The sequence below is a fragment of the Marmota marmota genome, unplaced genomic scaffold, assembly GCF_001458135.2.
Source record: "Marmota marmota marmota unplaced genomic scaffold, marMar, whole genome shotgun sequence".
In the NCBI taxonomy this organism is placed as follows: domain Eukaryota; kingdom Metazoa; phylum Chordata; class Mammalia; order Rodentia; family Sciuridae; genus Marmota; species Marmota marmota.
Window position 1 is genome coordinate 35,560,589 of NW_025999842.1, and position 25,039 is coordinate 35,585,627.

The 25,039-nt window shown below is 37.4% G+C and overlaps 1 protein-coding gene across 5 annotated transcripts in view; it reads right to left on the reverse strand.

Moving 5' to 3' along the window:
• Nucleotides 1–9,457: 9,457 nt before the first annotated feature.
• The window catches only part of Ros1 (ROS proto-oncogene 1, receptor tyrosine kinase), a 134,488-nt gene continuing 118,906 nt past the window's right edge, over nucleotides 9,458–25,039 (reverse strand). For 4 of the 5 annotated variants that reach the window (XM_048794018.1, XM_048794063.1, XM_048793955.1 and 1 more), the window contains exons 40-44: nucleotides 24,191–24,288; nucleotides 23,754–23,957; nucleotides 22,521–22,655; nucleotides 15,720–15,883; nucleotides 9,458–10,294 (exon numbers count right to left, since the gene is read on the reverse strand). In XM_048794018.1, coding sequence (XP_048649975.1) covers nucleotides 9,984–10,294; nucleotides 15,720–15,883; nucleotides 22,521–22,655; nucleotides 23,754–23,957; nucleotides 24,191–24,288 — 912 coding nt within the window. In that variant the 3' untranslated portion in view covers nucleotides 9,458–9,983. Of the gene's footprint in view, nucleotides 10,295–15,719; nucleotides 15,884–22,520; nucleotides 22,656–23,753; nucleotides 23,958–24,190; nucleotides 24,289–25,039 lie in introns of those variants that run through there. The other variant, XR_007344114.1, reaches the window with a different exon arrangement.

The following is a 25,039-nucleotide window of genomic DNA, read 5'->3' on the forward strand; positions in this document are numbered from 1 at the left end:
TTTTCAGAACCTACTAATAAATGTCATAGAAGAAGAAAGGATAGCAATGTACTCTGCTAGGCATCTCTTCCTAGTATTCCCCACTAGAAGAAGCTCTTTACCTGCTTCTACCAGTGTTAGCATTCACAAGGTCTGTGGTCACAATCCTCAGGGAGCATTTTCCCAGCCACGAGGTTCTGATTACCGAAACTTCTCCTAAGCTGCATCTGACCTGAATATCAGAGTGCGGGTGAGGAGACTCATTCACTGGAACTGGCCTTTGGGGTAGTCTTGAACACACCGTTCAGACTGCTGAGCTAGCCCAGGCTCCAGAGATTTGGCAGGGATGACCCTCGAAGTGCAGCATTTTGCTGTTTTATCCTTCCTAAAGTAGAAATGCAAGATGATCTAGATCTAAGATTTGGTTCTGTATAATAAAAGCATTGAAGACAACTTTGGGATCAGTGGTCCTAGCTGATATGCTCTAGGCCCACCCACCAAATCATATAAATTATGAACTCCCATACCTGCTTTGCTAATATTAGTGAAACCATGAAGATTTAAAGATTCTAGTAGCTGAATAAAGGACATTTGAGGAAATGAGGTATGACATTAGAAAAGCATGATGTTTATATATATAATACTTGGTTGAGGGTCTGAGAAAAAGATTAGATTCCTGTAATCATATTACTTGGCCCTGGTGTCTGCCTCACCCACAGCTTTCCTTTTGCACTTGGCCTAAGCCAAGGAAGAGGTGATGAAAAGGGGAGAGACGTCTCTCCACCACGAAGTAATCCTCTTGCCCATTGCCCTCTGGCTGAGAACTCATCAGCCAGCTACAGGGAATTCTATCTGTTCTATTCCTTTAGTTGAAAAGGACTTGCTATCCCTGTCTCATTTCCCCTTTGAAGTTCTATTTCAATGCGTGGCAAATTCTAGCACTGCCTTAAGATTGATTGGGGCCTAGGTAGGAGGCAGAGTAGAAGTGATGGTGTTTGGATTCAGACTAACTGAAAGCTGCTCTGCCCACTTGTTTTGAGTAGTACTGTATTTTCTGTGCCCTCTTGCATCTGGTGAATCAAGTCTTAAGGTAACTTTAACTTCCTTGGACATTATTGGACATTGTTCAAAATCACAAAGCTTGCATTTCTACACAAGCACCCATATGTGTGCTATCCAAGAAAACAAAGAAACACTTTTTTAAGTGCTTAGTGAATTGGAGATTAAAAAAATATATAACTTAGGTAAACTTCTTTGCATATCAATGCCACTTCCATAAATTGTATTTTAATGTAATTCATATAATGATGTCAAAGCACAGGAGAGAAATAGGAAGATATTTAAAAGTGTTTAAAAATAAATTGAAAAACAAGATTTCTTTATAAAACTGCTTTATTGACAATTTGCATGCAAATAACTTATATTGTGATTGTGTTTGTTAAGGACTTTTCCCTGTATTCCATTTTTCCTTATTAGAGTTTTAGAATTTATTATATACTCCTAAAATCTGGAGAAAAGAAATAAATATCCTAAGAACAGTGCCATTATTACACTTGCCATTTGTAGGTAATTGAAGGCATGACATTTACACAAGCAATAGAGTTAAGCAAGTTTCATATTTTCTGAACTCTTCCTTATTATCCATAAATAAATGTGAATCTAATAATACAAAAACAGTATCTGCAAAATAAAATCTGTTTATCCCAAATCAATCTCTCTCTCTCTTTCTCTCTCTCTCTCTCTCTCTCTCACACACACACACACACACACATACACATATACACACAAGGCTAAAGAGAAATTAGAGACATCATGCCCTCAGACAGGCACAGACACAAATGATTATTCTCACTTGACAGACCAACTGTACCACTCTTTCCTTGTATTTCACTCCAGCCCCAGAGGGCTGGATCAGGAAAGAGACACTCGATAGCTTCTGTTTCCGTGGTTGAAATATTTGTGAAGTTAACGCATAATCTGAAAGCAGAAGCTAATAAATTATAGGGTGCTAATTGGAGCTAGAGTGGAATTGTCAATCATGTTATCCTAAACACAGAGAGACCCTCATAACCTAAAAAGGCAAGGCAGCCTCCTAGAACAACTCCCAGTTGTTTCCAGCCATGACCTCCAAACTTGTGTCCAGGCTGAGTGGCACTGACAGCAGAGGTGATTGTGCTAATCCAAGTTGACTTTAAGAAAGAGACAAACCTTCTTGCAGGAAAAAGAATAAAATATCTTGCTGAAAGACTAATGTTTAGCCTTTAGAGAAATATATATTGAATTTACTAGCATAATTATGACTTTCATTAAAACATGTTATCTTTCATCTGGAATCTTTTACTTTAAAAAGAAACAAGTTAACTCAAAAAGAGAGAAGTTAAGTTTTTCTATAATGGAGTGTCAGGTCTCGAATAATAGTATTTCTCAATAATAGTATTTCTATGAGTTTTTCAGTCTACTCTTGAAAAGCTAATCTCTAACTAAGATATCCAAATTTCCTCTGCTTTACTGGAATTCAATTGTTTCACCTAGATAAACAGAAGCAGAATGTTTCCCATTCCTTTGTTTTGTCCTTAAAATCTCTTAGTAAGCTCCAGTTCTACTTAAATCCCAACGTTTCAAAATGTCTAAGTGGAAAGCTCAAACTATCCTTCCTCTCATCATCATTTTCATTTCCTATTAAAAAAAGCACAAGTTAATCAATTATAATTACATGAAAGAAATTTACATTAAAGGTAAACTAAACTTTGGAAAACAAAAGAACTTAAAAATTTTGATTTCCAATCACTATTTGTAACACTTTACTGATGCAGTTACTGTTCAGAAAAATTTGCCCCCATTAATTTTTTGAAATTCATACTTCAATCTCTGCTTGTATTTACATTTAGGAAAGTATACTATTTACCTTATAATTTGGAAGCTTCTTTAGAATACTTTAAACAAAATTAATTTTCACTAAGGAGAGAAAAAAAATTTAAGGCTTTTTAAATTCTCAACACACATTTGATAGAAACAACAATTACGATTTGATCATTGGTGAGAATGTCACAGACTCCTTTCTTTTATTGCTAATTCTCAAACAACAGCCTTGCCCTCATTTTTTTGGCAAATGTATTATCAGCCAATAATGGTATTGTTTATAAATAAGATGAAAAAAAAACAAACCAATGTTTATTTTTTGTTGTTGTTAATGCTATTTACTTTTACTATGTACAATCCTGTTTCCTTTTTCTTCTTCTAGTACATTTTGCTCAATGTGTCATCTATTCCAGAAAGCAACTGGATATTTTTTTCCATAGCATTTTATGACATTTTTTTTTCACGTTTGTACCTGCTGTTTTATGGAATTTCTTGATATCTCTGGAAGCACTGCGTAAAAGTGCTACATTATCACCATTGTTCCACCTTGCTTTATGGCGTGTGAAATTTCATTTTTACCTCAGGGAGTTTCTTCTCTACTCTCAGAAACTGACAGAAGGGTGTTGACAGACTGATTTTGGTAAGAAACACAGAGAACAGAGGTTAAGATGTTTGTTCTTCCTTGTTCAAAAGCTTCCTTTAAAAAAAAAAAAATTCTTCACTCACACTTTTTTAAAGGAGTAAGAAAAGGATCTAGGGAATTAAGTCCAAACCCTGAGGGAAAACAACTATGAATTTGCATTCAATTGGAATTAGATAGAAAATTATTCATGATCTTGTAGTTACCCATTCCAAATTATTTAGTTAATAAACAAAAATGGTAATGGTGGACATCAAGATTTTGCATGAAAAACTTGAGAAGTTTAGTCATTTGGTGTTTAAAGAATGGTGATATTGTGAATGGGACTGAAATTTTTAAAAATTCCTTATGGGATACTGCCATCTCCCCCCGCACACACACACACACACACACACACACACACACAGATACAAAAATGTATGGAAAGTAAAAAAAGAAAAATAAACAACACTCCACAGCCACCATCTGCACTACATTAACCAGTTGGTATAGCTGAATCATCCTGTGTTGCAGGACAGCAGCAAACGCAAGACATTGACTATTTAAAAAGCTATACAGTTTAACAGTGTATGTTTTTTCAGGTCATAAAGCTCTGAATACATTTTTAGTGTTATTTTGGGGTGCATATTTAATTTGTGTCACCTCATTCATCAGAGAGATTTCTAACTTGAACTCAGTTCACACCCTTTATTCTTCTTATAAGAAAAAGAAAATGCTTTTCTTATAAAGAAAAGAAAATGGTTTGCATGATCTGCTTCTTGGCCTTTATGTCTGTATCAATGCTCTAAAAGATGTAAGAGCTGTCTTCTCAGTTTTCAAGAGGATATAAACTTACCATCAGATAAGATCTAGCCCAATGTTACACTATCTAGATATTACCAGGTCTAGCTTAAGTTCTGCCATTTCTCTGAAGCTTTGTCTCTATACCAGATCACAGTAAATGATCTCACCTGTATGAGAACTCTCAGCACTTATACCTAATGCTGCTTGACACTTGTATAAAGCCAACCTCTGTAATTCAGGACTTCACAGGCTGCAATAGTCCTAAAGTTTTTTTTCTTCACTCATTGACATAAGATTTTTTTTATCCCGCACTTAGTGTTAGCCACCATGAGCAGGTACCACCAATTATTGTGAAAACACAAACTAGTGCATTAAAATATTTTATTCAGTTATATACAAATAAATTTAAAAATATGTGTTGATCTAAGGTTTAAAGTACAAGTTAAAAAAAGAAAGTCTTCTGGAAGCCTGCTCAATAAAGAAAATCCTAGTATTAAAATGAGTGGAGAGAGATTCTGTCGCATTTAGTAGGAGCCAATTAGTGTCAAATATCCTTTTCCCATGCTTGCATCCTGAGTGTCAATCTCTGTGTTCTGCTCAAGGACATCACTTCAACAGTTACCTTTTCTTCTTTTGGCATAATTGTTTTTTCCTCCCCATTGGATCATTCCCATTAAGAGAAAAGAGACTGTAATATTTGAGAATAAAACAGCAAAAACAAGGCCAAAAAAATCCTCCTTGGACCGCACATCCTTGTTCCCTCTCACCCACATACATCCTTTTTTTCAGTGCTGGGGATGGAACCTGTGAATGCTAGGCAAGCACTCTACACCAAGGTACCTCCCAACCCCTTATTCTCTTCAAATGGCAAAACACCTTAAATGAGTCATCACCTAGCTCTTTTCAAGTACATTTTTATTTTCTCTTGTTTCCACTCTAATTTGGTTTCTATTTACACATTTGTCTTGGCCATTTGGGTCCCTGTAGCAAAACCTGAAATTCTTTTCTCAGTAGAATTTATTTCATCAATAGTGTGGATCCTTTAAGAAGACGCTGAGACGTGTATCATACACTCATACGTTCTAGCAACATATATATTCTAGACTGACCTAGCAGCTGTCGTTGGGGCTAATATTAGGTTTAACTTGTCACTTTTCAGTCATTCTCCAGCATTCTTCTAGTTTCTTCAGGAACTTGATGTTGATTTTTCTTTATTATTTGGGCTGAGGTAGGGAAAGGAGAGAGGCGGTTTCAGAGCTTCACTTGACCTTCCACTGTGGTACCTTTTGACCTTACCCACAGGCCAAGAACCTGGTGAGAGGGCTACTGCAACCATAAATTATGGAGATCCCAATTATACATTTAAGGAGCAGAGAAATGACCACTGGGTGGGGCTGTGGACCCAGTGGATGCATTGTAAGTTAGACTTTGGCCCCACAAGCCCCTCTGAGAGAGGGGTGATGATGATGCTATAGGTCTCTGACTCCCAGTGTCCGCTCAGATCCTGTATCCAACAGTCTGAAGTGTCTCAGAATCCTCATTACAGTACATCTGCAATGGCATTACAATGTCCTTCAACCTAGAACCTGTTCTATAGTTAATGGGTTGTCGCTCTGAAAACAAGCTCAAATCTAGGAATTGAATAAGGATCATGATTTTTCTTTGAATGAGTGTGTGAGCCCCCTGCCCCTCCATTTTTTCCTTTGGATGGCTAATTTTAGGTGGCAACTTGACTCAAGAGAAACCAGATGGTAAAGCATTATTGGGTATGTCGGCAAAGGTGTTTCTGAAAGAGATTTGTCTTTGAATTAGTGGACAGAGTAAGGAAGATCTGCCCTCACTCAGTGTGGTAGCCATCATCCAGTCAACTAAGAGCTCAGATAGAACAAAAAGAAAGAAGAAAGGTAGGAGAGTTCCTGTCTCCCTCCATGTCTCTCTCTCTCTCTCTCTCTCTCTCTCTCTCTCTCTCTCATCTATCATCTACCTATCTATCTATCTATCTATCTATCTATCTATCTATCCATCCATCCGTCTAGTCTTTAGACTCTGGGTCTTATAACATCAAACCCCCTATCCTCACCTCACCAATTTCCCAAGCATTTGGCCTTGGAATTAGTTACATCATTGGCTCTTCTGGGTCTGAGGATTTGGGACTTGAACTGAACCATGCTACCAGTTTCCTTAGTTCTTCAGCTTACACCTGGATCTTCACATAATCCATAATTTGGGGAGCCAGTTCCCCTAAAGAATTTCATATCTTCTATCATCTATCTAATATAGCTACCTATCTATCTATCCACCCAAGTTTTGGTTCTGTTTCTCTAGAGAACTCTAATAGCCTTCTACTAACCATGGATGCTCAAGACTGGCTTCCCATTTATTCTTCCCTAGGATCAAAGGGCTTTATTAACCATCTTCACAACTCTTTATGGACAAGGGCTTTTGGATGCCTCCCATAATAGGAGGTCCCCTGGCTTCTGGTAGTCAACTGAAGCTATCTTGTCTCCATTATTTCAATCTTTCATCATGCCCATGAGTGTTTATAAGCCCAGCTCTGGGACCAGCTATGGCAAGTAACCATTGCTAACTTCTTAGTGATGCTTAGAGATGCCCTCACATCAACATAGTCCTTATGACTTTGGTGAATAGGGGAGGGGGTCTTCTGGCCTCACATAACATGTCCATATCAGCATTCCCACATTCCCTCAACCATTTTATTCCTTCCTATAACTTCTTAGGGGGGAATGGAATCAAATTCATTGTCACCAGACATCCAAGGCCACTCTAGCCACAAATTTACTTCGACTCCATGGGTCTTTTTCACGTAGGTTAAAATCTCACATTCCAGAAAAGTCTCACTCAGTTGAATGAATTCTTGCTTTTTTAACCTTACCTTCTCATCCCATAGTTCAGGCACCTTCAGAATGTAATTTCAATTGTACCTGGCTTCTGCCAGTGCATTTTAGCTAATGCTTGGAGCTACTTTGGGATATTAACTCTTTCCTTCTTTATCAGACTCAGAAAATCCTTAAGATATGCTGGAATTTAATTCTAGATATTGACCTGGCAGTCAGGAGGGGAGAGGGGTGCAACATGTAATTTCTGTTTCAGAAGAGGCCTCTCTGGTTACTTCCTCTACAAAGTGCTAGCTCTTATTGTACATGCTCTGAGGGATCAGAAGGGTCTACTGAGTCAAAATTCTTGGAACATTGTTATAGTTTGGATATTAGGTATTCTCCCAAAGTTCCCATGTTAATGCAGGAATATCCAAGATGAAATGATCAGATTATAAGAGCCATGATTATTGGTCCATCTTAGTTTGAATAGACTAATTGGATGGAAACTGTAGGCAAGGAAGAAATGGCAGGAGGAAGTGAATCTCTGTAGGCATACCCTGGAAGGGTTCATCTTACCTACAGCTCTTTCTCTACTCTTTCTGCTTCCTAGCCACCATGAGCAGAGCAGCTTTCCTTCACCACACCCTCCCACCACAATGTTCTGCCTCATCTTGGACCCAGAACAATGGAGTCAGCAGAACCTGGACTGAGACTTCTGAAACCATGATCCCAAATGAAATTTGCCTCCTCTAAGTTGCTCTGTTAGGGTATTTTGGTCACAGCAACAAAAACCTGCTGAATGCAGACATCCAACCTCATACCCCCATTCTGTTTTTCAGGATCCCAGGTTTTTCAACAGATCTCCCTTGACTGAAAGTTTAAACGTCTAGAACTCCACAACACTACTGAATGCTGAGTTTGCTCATAAGGATATTTGTTTGTTGTAAAGTCTACTCCCCTAAGCAGCATACTAGAATATAACCTTTATCTATAGAAGGTCAGATGCACTTAAATAAGGGATAAAAATGGGGTAACTTGCTGAGTCTTGGGCAGGCTTCAGAACCAGGCTTAAAGGCAATGAAGCAAGGAACAATGGCAAAGAGTAGACAGCAGAACGAGTCCAGTACAGCCTGGATACAAGCTGCCAGAGTAGAGTCACTCTGCTGACTCTGCTGCCATGGACACTGGAGGCCACCTCCCACAGCACTGCCACCTCTGTGCCAGGAGTCAGACCAACTGCACTTGCTACCATTGCTGGAAATACTTGTTCTGGTTCTTGTTTCTTTACAGGCTTAACTCTCAATGAGAAGCCTGAGTGGTAGGGTCTGGGCATAAGGACCAGTGCACATGCCTGCCTTCTTCCTGAAAGAGGTGCCACGAGAGCAAATAGAACACAGCTCCCACCAGAACAGTAAAGATGAAGCAATTCCTTGATGAAAGAAGGGACTTCATTTCCTAGGCTAGCCCAAAGAATGACAGATGCCCATCAGAGGATCCCCAGAGCTGAAAGAAAACATCCTGCCATTATCAGAGGAGTATCAGATGTTGCAAGTAACAATAAATCCTGGGCCTTAACTTAGAGGTTGTTCCCCTGGAATTCTGAATTCACTTCCCTGTGCTCACATTCAGCCCACCATCTCTTCATGTTCTCAGGTGGCAGGCAAATTAAAAGATTAATTATCCAAGGTGAAAGCAGACACATGGTCTTCTTCTACAGTAGTTTTTAGCAAATGTCATAATCAGAACGTTTTTACTGTATACATCCCGTATACAGCCACTGAATAACACAGAAAATAGTTAGTGGTATTGTTGATGCAACTGGGATTTTGAGATTTAAACAGGTAATTCCAAAAAAAATATCAGTTTCAAGGAAGAGTATTTCTCTGAAGAATTTTTAAAATAGTTCTCATGTAAGAATTTATTATTTTATACCATTGTTAAAAATCACGTAGTTTGAATTAACATTATATAATCACATTTCTTAATTTCAAGGATGATACTAGACACAACCTTAAGGATTTTATGCATAAAAATAGACATGGCAAATAAAAACAATCTTTTTTCTTTCTTTTTCTTTTGTTATTGTTATATTTTTGTTCTGACTTGTTTTGGGTTTTTGCAGTGCTGGGGATGAAACCCAGAACTACACATGCTAGGCAAGTTCTCTACTACTGAGCCATACTCCCAGCCCTCCAAAAAATCTTTATATTAGTTAATTTTCATAATAGCACACTAGTCACAGGACAATTTTTATGCAATCCAGAGATTGCAGAATGCTCAACTTTAAGACTCAAAGATCTTCATGGTCCTGTTTTCAATATGTCTGAAGCTACTCTTTTAAGCTTCCAAAATACAAAAATTTTATAGTCATGATTAAAGATAGTTTATTGGAGTGATAGCTTTCCAAATGATTCTTATATCACCAGTGCTGGCTCCTCCTGTATGTGTAGACATCAGTAATAATTTCCTCAGTTCTCTTTGAGACAATCTGTAACTGAGTGGGCCCCTCAGTGTGCTTCTTCCTTCACGTCCCTGAACTGACCTATTTCTGTCTCAAAAATTTTTAATTGCAGCCCAGGCTGAAGGGTAGGTGATATCTTCAAGGACTGCATGGGAGAGGACAGCAGTGTTTTGTTTCCAGACTTAATGTCTCTTCCTGGGCTTTCCACACACATGGTTATTCACCCCATAATTCCACTGAAGGTTAGGCTGTTGGTATAGGGATTGCAGCAAATGAAACCAAAAGGCTCTCAGAACCCAGACTAGAACTAAGGAACTTTCAGTATTAAATTAGAGTCAGCCCACCACCACATCTACCATTCTTTTCTTTCTGTAACCACTCAGTGGGTGTGTTTCTCTCAACTCTGATTTCCCAGGCAGCACAATTAATCAGACCCATCTCCATATCCACTGTGAGCGAGACAGGCATAGTTCAAGCCTTCGAGCTTGCCAGGAGGGCAGTAAGCCACTTGTTTTTCTTGGCAGAAATCTTTGTCTGCATGTGGTTCCTTCTCTTCTTTCCTCAGACCACAAGATTCAGATTCCTTGGGGCAGAGAGGACCCTCTGAATTTTTTGCACCTTGACTGCATTCTGTGGCAAGGACCATATAGTTTAACCCTTCTTGGTTCTTGGTTTCCATTAAAGCAGCTGGCATAACGTCATCTGAATTCAAACTAGTTATACTGCCATCTTCACCTGTGAAGAAGCAAGAACGTTATTCTAGCACCTACTCAATTTCCTTTATTTGTAATAATGCACAGGTTGTATGAGAATTTTGACAACACCAACTTTATAGATCTGTTTAGCAAACATTTATGAGGACCATTAAGTGCTGGGAAGACAAACATAAACAAGACATTCTTCTGGCCCTTGAGGTTGCACCAGTCTAGTAAGGAAGCAGCTATATTACTATAGAAGGTCATGTGCAATTAAATAAAAGTCTATATTAAATACAGTGAGGGTGCAGAGGCAATTAACTCTGCCTTAACAAATGGAACAGGTCATGGTCTTTGTGCCAGAAATTAGATGGCTCCCAGATAGCTCTTTGTCTAAAATACTTATCCTCCATCCAGCCATAGCAGCCAAAAAACTACCTTAAAAGCTTTATTCCTTTAGATTTAGCAATTTAATTACTTCTTAAGATAATATGCACTGAATGCCTATACAGGTCAGGCTATATTCTAGGTACTGATGATACAAAGTTGCTGCTCTTTGGTGCTTACATTTTAATGGGGAGAGGCAGACAGTGAACTGCCAGACAGCTGATTCTATGTCAGGTGTCGAGAAGCATGATGGAGGACAATTTGGCAGAGTAGGGGGCAAGAGAATTATGGTGGTGGAAAGAGGCTGCTATTTGAGATGGGGCATCAGCAAAGTGCTCTTTCATGAAGTGAAATTCTAGCCGAGACACAAATTAAGTACGGGAATTCACCATTTGCCTATCTTAAAGGATCATCCAAGGAGAGAGAAAGGCAAGAACAAGGGTCCAAAGGCAGGAACAGGCTGGTACGGATTGAAGAACATCCAGGCAGCTAAAGTGGCTTGTCCTCCTCAGTCATCCCCCTGGGTTAAATACCATATGAAACTATTAACGCTAATTGGCATGTAAAACTGGCATGCTTATGACCCTAAAAGAGAACATATATAAACCTAGCAAATTTTGATCACAGGGTCGAGGGAGAAGGACAATGACGTGAAACATTAGTAACTGTTAGGATTACTACTGATTCTGTGAGCTCTTTTAGAGCACTTACTACATACCAGACTCTATTCTAACTATATTAATGTATGTTAACTAATTCTTCTCCTATTAATTAGGTTCTAGAATTGACCCCAATGAACAGATGAGGAAAATGAGGCATAGAGGAGTTAAATAATTTGCCAAAGTTCACTCTGCTGGAATGAGTCTGTGTCCTCCCAGCAGGGTGGGTAGAGTTGCCATGCTGTGTGAGGAGGAGCCATGTGGGCAGTGTGCCCTGCAGAAGTCCTTGGGAAGCACAGAGACTGGACACCCAAGGGCGAGGAGGAGTGGCTGTCAGCAGGAAAATGGGCAGTGAGAAGGTGATTGGCCTTCTTCACAATTATGCTCATATTACTTTGCTTTTGTCTACTTATGTCATACATTTTCAATTCTGTGAACATAATGAATACTCAATTATTGTTTCAGAATTACCACAGTAGTATACTTATTGCCTATTTACATTTTCGTAGGCATGCCCCAGATGAGACTATGGGACAAAATGGGTTAAAGGTGACCTCCTCTCATAAGGAAGTAAGAGGTCCCATAGAAACCTAACTACAGAGATTCTGAGACATATCACAAAATTATAAGGAATCAAAATGATACTTATGCAATATAAACATCAATATAGAAACATTAACTCTGAGAACTGCTTGTTGTTTTTTTTTGTTTGTTTGTTTGTTTGTTTGCTTGCTTGCTTGCTTGCTTTCTTGTTTATGCAGTGCTTTCCACTCTCTGGGTATTCCTACCTGGATAAGAAATTTATAATCAGAAGCATTGCTGTCTTTTCATAAAGTATCGTTTTAAAAATCAGAAACGTTTCAGTAGACAGATGATAGCCCTTCCCTTTCTCCTCGTCACCCTTTGAGCAGGAAGGGCATTCCAACATGTGCCCTTATTGGGTGAGGCCTGCTGGTCTGCCTACCTTGTGCACATAGCCCCGATGTGCACCCAGGTTTGGGTTATTTGGAATGAACTTAAGTTGATATAAAAGAAAAAATGAAATGATTTCAAAGGATTAAGGGATATTGTACCTGTTTAGGGAATTCAATGGATCTACCTATTTATCATGCTCCAAATAAACTACAAAACTGATTGTATTATAAGAGGATACAAATTATATCCCCACTCTATATCATGAGGTGTGTATTTCTTTTGCAAATCTCCCCTGTTGCTGAAGAACAAGATGGCCAAGCTACAAATGGGGTCCTTGGGCATCATCTCATTTTGTTCAAAATCATCATGGATCACATGAATCATTTGAGAAATCATTTCAAACCCCATAAGTAGTCGAACAGTGTTGTAAAATATCTCCCCCATAGAAAAATTTTATCAGATGCCAATCCATGCTGGAAACCTGTGGAAGGACCCAGCTGCTATGGTTATTCCCAACATGGACTAGTAGTCATTGAGAAACTCGCAAGAATAACTTGCTAGGTGTGCTGGTAGCAATAGAAAATATTTTAAAATGTTAGGAAGAAATAAGATATTTGAGTAGCTCAGTGACCCATGATTAGGAAAATTAGGATTTTTTTTAAAGGGCTTAAAGAAACTAGGCTAAAGGAAAGTTTAGAATTTCAACAAATACTTACATCTATAATATAGGTCTTCCCACCAGCTACATCAATGTCATACCTTTAAACCATTAAATATTACATTGGAAAACTTGAACCAAAACATGATTTTAATTTTTTTTTTGCTTGTTGAGGTTTTGAGAAATAATGTTTTATATGAGATAAATATTTTTTTTTGGCAAATTTTGCTGCCATTTCAGAGGAAAAAAAAAAAGATTAGCTAACTACTTCATTGGTTCCTAGCACTTACAGCAATATTTAGTAACTTGACCCTGGCAAGCTTTCAGCAATTAATACATCTTCTTGTTGCATAAAAAGCTTCTGAGAGACAGTGGTAATGGGAGCAGATTGTTTTGTTTATTTTTACGTAGAAATTATTTAATAGCCCACAGGTCAGACCTAAAGGCAGATACCCTGAAAAATACAACGTGTGCTCAGTAACCTCTTTAAGAGGGAAATATTAAAATAAAGCCTTCCGAGTAAGACAGGGTATTTACAGACGAGACATATGCCGGCTGACTGGCTATGTTTAGAACAGCAGAGGAGCATTTAGATTTGTTTCCTGTGGAACTCTCTGGGACTGATGAGGTGATGTTTACACAAATGTTTGGATGAAGTCACTGGGATATTTTTACTAGATGCCCAGATATGTTACTAATCTTCTCTCTCTATCCCCTCTCTACCCCATTAGGTCAGTAGGACCATAGGATAGGCATGGCTTCCTGTAATCCTAGGGTGTTTTATTGAAAAAAAAAAAAAAACCTTCCAATGGCTTTCTTATCTTCTTACATATTTCCACAATAACAATGAAAACAGACACCTTATTGCTTTGTTAAATATATTCAACTGTCAACAAAGCAGCGTTACTAACATATTTTTATTTTTTAAAAAAGCAATTAAGTTTAGACTCACCTTGCAGGAACTGTTCCACTATTCCTATCCTTAAAAGATTGCAAACTCTTTCATTGTATTTTCTTTGTCTTCCCTGATTTTCTTGTTCCATCATGCTCTCAATTATCAAATTTTTAGTATTTTCATACCTCTTTTCTTTATTGATTTTCAGGATTTATATCCATTGCAAATAACAGAATGATTGTCACTTTTACTAAATTTATACTTCCCTTATGGCCCAGAACTGCTCGTTTCTTTCTAAGTTATCATAGCTGAATTATATTCCCTGTTAAACTCTTCCTATATCATTATTCTGAATATTTATGTAAGCTTCTGTACTTTTATGAATAAAATTTAGAATTTTAATTCTTTTTTAAATGTTTTAGTTGTAGATGGACACAATACCTTTATTTACTTAATTAATTTATTTTTATGTGGTGCTGAGGATAGAACCCAGTGCCTCACACATGCCAGGCAGGTGCTCTACCACTGAGCCACAACCCCAGCCCTAGAATTTTAATTCTTACTGCCAACAGATGGGCACCTAAATAAACTTGGTATGACCAGGACAAAATGGTGTATCTCTTCCAACAGGCCCTGGGGTAAGAAGTCATTTTATTACATCTCGCTGTGCAGCACACTATTGATAACATCATAGGGGAATATGTGGGCAATTTCCTTACCACAGCCACGGCTATGTGATGGCTGAGAGCAAAGGTGCAAAAATGGAACCAAACTCTGGCCCCATCTCAGCAGTGTAATCATGGTAAAGTTGCTAAATCTCATTTTCACCATGAAAATGAGACTGATTATAATATTTCATACAGCTATTGGAGTATTTAAGAAGTGAATCTACATAGCATAGTGAGTGGAACATAAAAAGTGCTAAAATAAAATTAACTAAGATTGCAATTAAAATACTTTCACAAAACAGATTTTGTTCTGTATCTTCAGTATATCATTTGTTACCTTTCTCAGCTTCATAGATCAACTAAGTGACAGGGCATGGTAAAAAGATTTCACCCCAGACCTCCAAGAGTCTATGGAAATTTCTGATAGAGTCTAAGATACTGATTAAACCCCCAGGCCCACTGCGGTGGTCTCTGTGATTTTTATAAAAGGTGGTTTACATACTGGAAGGAAAGGATTCCATGACCAAAGAGTTGAGTTTTAAAATGAAATGTAAGTCAACTGTAAAAATCCATACATCCCTCTGGAAAGCTGACTGTCTGTGCAGCATTTGTTTAATCTTTCTTCAAGAGTCCTTCTCCTTTGGGTTTCCATGACAATGCTCCCCTGTGGCTTTCCTCTTCCCTTTCTGCCTTCTCTCTACAAGCCCCCCATCTTTCTTAGTCCCTCACAGGCACACATACCAAACAATACACATTTTGCAGGAAAACATACAAATAAAAAGATATTCATTAAAGTAATTAGAATGGTTGCCTGGCCAGGGAAGGGAGGAAATAGAACAGGAGAGGAATATGGGGACAAAGGGACTGAACAAATAAACAAAATAAGAGAGAAGCCCCACATAGGCCAGTGATAATAATGTGCCATAAATGGAGAGACTATAATTAACCCAACTCTGCACTTGAGGTCCAAACTAGTCTAAGGCAGGGAGGAGGAGGTGAACAGATCTCATGAAAGCATAGCCTAGCATGTTAATTCTTTCCCTAAAATTATCTTACAATATAAATCCAGGGACCATAGCACTATTTTAAAAAAATTAGTCTACAAAACAAAATAATTTTTAAGGAGGAAAATTATTTCATCCTCATCACTTAATTGTGATGACAATGGTGACAGTATATTATTTCTTACCTACCCTAAAATATCTTCTGAGTACATTCCATTTAATCTTGATCAGTTCTCCTTGGGGAAAAAAACTAGAAAATGCTTGAAAAATCAAACTTACCTTCAAAGCCTTCATTTAGGACTCCACTGGAGTTTGCCTCATCTCTGCACTGAGAAATACTACTTAAGGAAAAATTTCTGAATAACTGAAGCTGGTCTTGAATTTTCTGGAAAGTAGGCCTTTCCTCGGGTTCTTGAGCCCAGCATTGGGTCATTAAATTCCACCTGAATATGTGGATAAGTACAGAAAAATAAATGATGATTGGACATCATTATTGGTAACCCAGGTAAGATCATTTTAGAAGTGAAAAACTTTGAGTTATTTCCAGGTTTTCATAACTTATTTAAGCGAACAACCAAAAACTTTGGATTCATATTTATCAGATGCTTGCAATACTACCTTTAATAGATAACACCTTTCTTTAAAAGAAACTGACATTATCTTAATAGTTATTAATCCAAACAAATAGATGGAAAGATGTTGGAAATATCTACTACATATCATGAAATTAACAGCTTTAAAAATTACTGAAGAAGTTGAGGTTTAAAAGACATCATCTGTGAACGTTGATATTTAAAACAAAATCTAAGATCTTCTCCAGTCCACACATATCACTTAGTGGCAGAACCAAAGGTGGAAACCAGAATAGATTTCAGAGATTTTATTCTTTATTACACGAGAGACTTAGTTCCCCAGATATTCATAACTAGTTGATTAAATATTATCTTTTCCTTAATGGTTGTCTATGAAATGTCTGTGTAACACTCTAAACTAGTAATATGCTTCTATTCACTCAGCAAACATTTGTTCGATACTTATTTTACCCCAGCACTGCATCAGGAGCTAGGGAAGCAGCCATGGGACTCCTGTTCTTGTAGGTGACATGTACAATAAAAGACAGTGAGTGACAAAATTTATCATGCCATTACTCATATAAGCAGGAAAAAAGGATAACTCTTTTGTATGGTCTGTAACAAATTAGATCTTTCTCAGAGTCTCCATCAAGCAGAAGATAGTTAACTTCATTTAGTATAAAGCAGTTTATAACCTAGTCTAATTCACTATTTTAAACAATCTTTTAAGGTAATGGATACTAATTCAGTCTTTCATATTTCCAGTCTAATCCTGTCCCCTCTCCCCTCTTTTCCAAAATGGCATCAGGATATACACCAGGTAAGAAGCTTATGTGATGTTTAGTGACACAGTTAAGGATTCTTTGAACTCTACTGTTCTCTCCAGCTCTTTAGTAATCTCACAGGTTGATCTAGAAGTTGATACAGCAACTGAGCTGGTTCATTCTGTAGGTATTTGCTACCAACATCATAAAATTTTTACCTGCCCATTCCCACTGAACACTTCCTCCCTTGCCTCTCTAGGTGGAGGCCTCTGTGACCCTCTTGTGTCCTTTGACAAGACTAGGGAAATCTATGCCTGTATCTGACACATGCCCATGGAGTGCTTCTTGGAAGAACCTCTAACTGTCAACAAAATCTTAACAGGACATAGGGGAAAAAGGAAATTTAGAAGTGCAAGTTAGACTGTTTCCATCTGGACATAACATTCTACCTTCTTAATAATGGTAGGTCTCCCACTGAAAAAGTAGGGGGTCCCCTGCTTAGTGACTTCTTAGGCTCCTTCCAAACTGGAAGGCAGTGGGCAGTTGCTCTATGCCTTTGGGGTTGCTCACCTGATTTGTCTGAAGCCTGAAGAGGACTGAGAACCTATTTACCCAATACCTTCACCCTCCCAAGGCTATCTATGAAGTTCTCTTCTTTCTACATTTCCACAGAGCTTGTAAGTAGTGAGGTTTCTATTGATTTCTCTTTTTTATTAGACTGTTCTTATATACAGTTGTCATTCACACCTGGTACTTAATACACTAATAAAGAACTAAAGGATTTTAAATAATTCTCTCCTTCTCCAAAACTTGGTTTTCAAGTCAACTAAATTTACAAAAATTGTCAAATACCTGCTCTAATTTTTTTATTTTTCTGGAGCTAGGAAGCAGATTGGGGAAGAGACAAGAAATATTATTTCTTCCATACTGGAAGAAAAATAAATTGTTCAAATTATGTTAACTTCTTTTAAAAAGCACTTAAGAAAATAAACGTGAGTTCTAATAGAAATGGAGCATTTTTGGTAAGTTGCTCACAGAAGGTCTCTCTGCAGAGATGACATTTAAGCCCAAGAACTTTGTAGGAAAATAAGATGCTAGTCATGGGAATAGGGCGTGGATAGGAAAGCACACTAGAAGAGGGAAAAGCATGTGTAAAGTCCTAAATTTGGAAAGAGCTTGGCACAATCAGAACCTGAAAGAAAGCCAGTGTTACTGAAGTACAGTCATTGAGGGGAGAGAATGAGATGAGATCAGAAGAGAAAGGTGAGATCATGCAGGTCTCCCAGACCAGGCAAGGAGCTGGATTTTATGTCACTACAATGAGAAGCTGTTGAAGGTCTTAAAGAAGGCATGCTTTTTACATTTTCCAAGGATTTCTCTAGCTGATAGAGAGACAGTGGGTTGAAGAGGGGCCAATTGGAAGCAATTAAGGAAGGCTAGAAGAAAGAGAGTGATGGTTTGATTTAAAGTAATGGTAATGGAACTAAAACAAGATTATACTCAACCACCAGGTGACAATGACCCAGAAATCATCATAGGTATTGAGTATAAAATAACTAGTATCTATTTTAGGATTATAATCTTCAATCTCCTATAATGTGGCATATGAAATCCACTTCCACTTACTTCACTTCTTGACAAGCACCTCAGGTCAGAGTTAGCATATCAGGGTATGATAGGGAAATCTAAACATTGAGTTTTTGGTTTTTTGGTTTTTGTTTGTTTGTTTGCTTTGTATATTGATCTGATGACTTTTCATATGTATCACACATAATTTATAATCTGATCAGAAGAATACAAAACTTGGCTCCATTTTTACAAAATTAGAGTCATAGCTGAAAAATAACTGAAACACGTCCTAATCAGTTGCATTTTTCTTTATAACCCTTGCCACTTAGAAACAAGGATGATACACAGATCACAATGGAGGATTATTAGACTTTGAGTAAGATATAAAAACTAATATCAAATCATGGAACTTAAACAGTTAAAGAAGAAGGTTGATGTCTAATCTCAGCGTTGTGTTGAGATTTTAAGAGGAGGAAGAAAAGCATTGTAATTATCCACCAGAAGCATATCTGAGAATAAATGTGATTATGTTTCAAAGATATCACCAAGGTACAGGTAAAATCTCTCAAGACTTGACATATTTAAGTGATGAAGACTTTACTTATATTATTTATTTATAACCTGCTTCATTCTACAAAAGTTTCCATATGTTCAGTAGACCATGAGGAAGGAAGGAAGGAAGGAAGGAAGGAAGGAAGGAAGGAAGGAAGGAAGGAAGGAAGGAAGGAAGGAAGGAAGGAAGGAAGGGAGGGACGGAGGGAGGGAGGGAGGGAGAAGGAAGCGAGGAAGGGGAGGAGGAGGGTGAGGACAAAGAAGTCATCCTCATGGCTGACACTTAGTCACCTACCCCTCATCTATACATTCACTGTACCCTTGAAAAGTTCTGCCTTTTGTTTCATTTAGTAATCCATTTAAGCAGTTATTCCTACTGTTTTTCATCTTTGGAGGTTTTAATTTACATTGAATCCAATCATTACTCTTTTTAAAAAATTTTTACACCTTTTTTTAAATAACTTCTTGATGGCAAAACACGTGCTCTGTTAGTATATAAAACTTTTCAGTTCCACCATCCAGGGACAAATGAAGAATAAGAAAAGAGGAGCTATATTTAATATCAATCATCTAAAAGTCAAGAATACAAGCTGTGCTTTCAAATAGCAATAAACTGTCAATGGAATAAAATAGAGAGACTTTTAAGAATTTCATAATACCAAGGACAGAATTTCTTGCCTTTTTCAGTAAACTTACAGTTTCTATAGCTGTGGCATAGGGGGATTGCCCCTCAGAAAAGTGCACCTGTCATTGTTCAGTACCATGCTTTATACACTGCACTAATCACAGTTACAAATAATCAAAGGTATTACTCAGATAATAGTCTAAATAAACTTGCTGGTCCTTCAAGTTCATTAAAATTTACATGATTTGGCTGCACTAGTTCTACAAAAATATGCATTTATGCTTGAAGTATCTTGTTTGTCTAAGTATCCAGCTTCAAATTCCTCTACTCACTGTATGAACTCTTTGTTCCTCTTTGCCTTGATTTTTATTTTTCAAAATAGGATGGGACTCATTAGCTGTGTTCAATATTAATCTCTATGCTTATTAGAGTCCTTGAATTCATGAAGCCATTGACGTTGAACAAAGGAAAACTCCATAGCATCTTTTAGTGTTAAGGGGGCAGGTATTTAAACAAAGCTCATAAAATACAGATTTCAAAAATCCCTTACTCATTATACTCAGTCTTGGAGAGACCCAATTAGTATACAGTTGTACATATTTTTTCAGGAATGAAAAGAAGAGGGTGAGACTCCTGCTGCTGTGACACATCTGTCATAGAACCCCCAAGAGCTCTCACTTGAGGTAGACTGCCCTTTGATCCTGTTTCTTCTCAGACTGGTGTAGTTGTTGTGCAAACTAAAGCTGAAGAGAAGACTGATGGCTGGGCTTTTCCCCCTCCACACATCTGAGCCTATGGAGAGAGGGGCAGGAATGCTCTGAATCCTACATTCCACTAATAGCTAAAACAGCATAGCCATCTATGGGCTCACCTGACCCAGAGTGCATCCAGGTGCTGAGAATTTAAGCAGTGAATAGAAGAAGGTGCAGCGTGGCTCAGTGCAGACTTTCAACCTCTAAGCTGGGCCTGTGATCTCAGAGGACTGCTTCAAATAAAAATCAGTTCCCTCTGTACTCTAAAGAGAGTAGTTAATCTTTATCATGACAACTTAAGGCCTTGACCAGATTGAATGGCATCACCAAGAGCTCCATTTCCTAGCACAGCTTGTTTTGCAGGTTGGCAGTGGATCTTAACCCTTCCTGGAGCTCTGCAGAGTCATGCATCACGTGGAAGTCTTGGAGCATTGCTCCCTTTTTTTTTTTATTAATAATGTAGAAATGAACTTTAACACCCCCTAGTGAAAAATCTGGGTTTCAAGGAAACTGGATTTTCATAAAAATTAGGATAATAATGTATTCAACCAATGAATTATTCAAGAGAACACCAGATAGAATATTATCTTTTCCCACTTCTTATCAGGAATACTTTTCTAGAATTTTTGTAGCACTTCTTCTTCCTCCTCCTTCTAGTTGCATTTGTGCATACCTTTGGATGGAACAAAATTCATCAGACCTATATTTTTCTGCAGTGCAAATCAGCAATTTATTATTCATCTCCATTCTCCCCAAACAAAATAATTAAATAAATCTGTCAAAATTTATAATTCAATATCTATTACTAAGGTGCCTGTGCAGAAATATTGTATAATTATGAAGAGGCACATTACCCGCTCCTCAGGGGGTCATACCAATAAAAATTTAAGAGCATAAGGAAAACTCTGCAATTGAAATTTTGGGGGACATTTCTCAGTGCTTGAGAGAAGTGTTAGAATGCAAACTAGATTAATGGTTACTTAAACTTCATTTCATATTCAGGTATGCTGCGTTTCACCATAGGTGAAATTTTTTAAATTTTTGAATGATTTCTTATCTCTAATTTGCAGATTTTCCCCATCTCTCCCCCAAAGGCTCATGAATAACTTTTTTTTAGGCACTGTTACCAAATCTGATCAAGTGTGTGCATATCTGATCTCTTTAAAAATATTCCAGAAGTTGTAAAAGCTAAATTAGAAATGAGTAGTATTGCAGAAACATTTACCAGTAGAACACAAATCAAGGTGCCCGGCTCTTAATCATCTGTTGGCTCAGGGCTGAATAATCCTCTAAATAACACTGCATAGTCAAGGCAGTACAACCATGGTGTGCATCCGCATACTGCTAATTCCTTTTGCACTTGTCTGTACCACACAGTTTAGCACTTTATTACATGCTGGCTGGTCACCCAACTGCACCGTGTGTGTCTTTTCATTCAAAATACATTCCAAGATGCAGAAGAGCTGTGGTGCTAGTATAAAGACACTTGTACTCCACACAATCCTCGGCTTGGTATTGTGTATATAATTGAGATATTTGGTCATTTGTTCTTTCAGAACCTCTTAGGTAAAGTGTCAAGACTTGATATTTCTTCTGAGGTTCTTCACAGGAGGCAAATGAGTACCCAAGCATAATAACCTAGAAATTTGTTTTCACTCAGATTGAGACAAAAATTACTCTCTCTTCTGGGGATCACTATTAGAATTCTATAGTGATGAAAATCAATTTGATAGAGTCATTAATATTTAGTCATTTTGTGTTAAGTTCATAAACAGATCACAATATGTATAATTTTTAGTAATACTATTTCCCATGGAAAATTATCAGTTAGATTAACAAAGGCAATATGACTTTGAAACAGTATATTCTTATTTAATAGGGCCTTTTAATTAAGATATTATCCAAATCACATCTCCCAAAATAAAAATAACAAATTCATGTACGCACACACAAACATACTTATTCATACACACAAAGCTATGTCTATTTGTTAGAATTAACTTGACAGGAGTATAAATAAACTCTACTGTCCAAATGTTTGTTTCTGAGTGAGCTGTCACATGCATATATAAATAAGAAGAAACTATAATGTGTTTAGTAAATTAAGTGTCACAATCAATCCACAGATTATGTGGCATACACAAATATGTAAATTCCAGTTTTTATTTTAAAATGCCATATCAATGAGGCCTAAGATAATACACGTTTTTGTTTGGGGGATGCTTGTGTTAATATAATTAACTTACAGATCATCAGGACAATTTCTTGGTGGTTCCAGTCTCCCTCCTGTTTGCACATAGTTTAAAACATCAAGGTTGGAATGAGCTGGATAAGGCTGGTGACCAAGAGTTAAAATCTCCCAAATCAGAATTCCAAAAGACCTAAAGATATAAAGGGTTGGCTTTAATTATACTTATTAGAGATATCAGGTTTACAATAGCTTCTTCAACATAAATTATTCCTGTGACTATGGGGCCTACTTTTGTGGTTGACATTATTAGCCTCATAACAGGCAAATAGGAGACTTGAAAAAAGTTAGAACTTAAGAAAATGTAGCACAGTACACTGCATATGGAACAATACTTCAAAAGTAATAGGAAAACTTAGTGGGGGCACAAAACTTAGTGCACACACAGAGACAAACGCACACAGATGCACATGCACATATACACACACTCATGCACGCGTATACACATGCACACACAGATGCATGTGTGTGCATACATGCTTGCACACTGTTCCTCCCCCAGCTAAAACTTTATTATGGATTCCACTGCACATGGCTTTAGAGCATCAGTATGTGGACACTCATGTGGGTAAATAAGAGAGCACTTCACTATTTCTCGCATTTGAGGGGGATAGAATACTGGAAAACATAGAAAGAATCAATTTTACCTCAACCACAATTTTGCCTAGGGCCAGCTCAACTTAACATGTCACTGGACAAATCTTTACATTTAAGCAACTCTAATCAAAAGTTGGAAGGCAAGTAGCAAAAATGAGGAATCTTATTCAAATAATAAAAATATGTCCAAACCTCCCCAATATCCTAATCTTTTTGCCATCTGTGATTTAAAGTCTACCTGTGAATCAATCACCAAGAAACCCAAAATAGCAGACTTTTGGGCACATATTTGGGTATTAATTCATAAGCACCAATTCGTATTTGTCATATATTTGAATGCCTGTGGAAAGTAATAAAACACTTGAAGTAAATCTCTCTCTTTAGTATATTATTGTAAAATAAAGGATCAAAACTGATTGGGAGAGGATGGTAAGTGGCAGAGACCCAGGAATAGTTCCATCTTGACAACCAGCTTTCACATTAGCTTGAAGAAAATCGCTTAACCTCTCTGGTCTTCTGTTTTCTCACATTTAAAAGAAAAATGGGATTAGATGTTCTTTTAAGATCCTTTCTGACTCTGATGTTTGATGTTTGACAGTTCTGCCTGTGTTTCTCTGTGTCCCATTAGGCTCACCATACATCAGACTGAGTAGTGAAGATTCCATCCATCAAACTTTCTGGAGCCATCCACCGAACAGGGAGCAGGCCTTCCCCTCTCTTTCTATAATAATCATTTTTATAGATGTCCCTTGCAAGTCCAAAGTCCCCAATCTTTACTATCCGCGAAGGACTGGTATAGTCTTTCACAGACACAAGGCAATTCCGAGCTGCCAGATCCCTATGAGAGAAATTATATTTAATAATAAAGTTCTGGAAAACAGATGAGTAACACTTGTAGGTAGAATAGAAGAGAGACTTCTTACAGAAATATTGCTGTTTTGAAGGAATGAAAATGTGTTAAGTATTTTGTGTGACATGTCCAAACTACAGGTAATATGGTACCTGTAGTTGTATGGTAATATTGTTAAATAACCCTTTAAACAATATATTCCTCTTTAATAGAGTCTATACCTGTGAATGAAGTGCATCTGCTCCAAGTAGACACAGCCTTTTGAAATATCTACACACACATCTACCAGGTCAACCAAGTTGAGTAAAGGACCATGAAGCTGTGAGAAATTAAGGAAAAATTATTAGTACTTTTCCAATTTGCACAAAATATATACATATAAGTGTGACTATTTGGATACATACATATACATTCATATACACACTTGTATATGATGTTCTGAAGGAATTTCTAGTTATGTTTACAATAATTCAAATAAGAGAAAAATGTTTTATATGCTTTCTATCAAAACATACATAAATGAAAGACTATATTTATAATAAGGAGAGCTGATATGGGATCTTTATTGGAAAGATCTCACACTATAAGATCAGACAGACCAACATTTGAAAACTAATTCTGTTATTAACTAGTTGTGTGATCTTGCTTAAATTGCTTAATTAACCAAGTAACTTTCTCATATGTAAAATGGGCATAGTAATACTGACCTTAAAAAAATAAAAATAAAATCTATAATATTGTTGGGAAACAGCAGGTACTTGATAAACAGTAGCTGTTCTCATGAGTAGTAATAATATTTGACCAATTCTATTTGTTTGAATTATTGGCCCTGGCACTCTAACATATCAATCAAGACTATGAACTAGTTCCTCATATGAGTCTCATAAAATTTTGTTAGTAATACTCTTGGAAGAAGGAGAAGGAGAAGGAGAGGAGGAGGAGGAGGAGAAGGAGAAGGAGAAGGAGAGGAGGAGGAAGAGGAGGAAGAGGAGGAGGAAGAGGAGGAGGAGAAGGAGAGGAAGGAGGAGGAGGAGAGAGAGAGAGAGAGAGGAGAGAGAGAGAATTTTTTT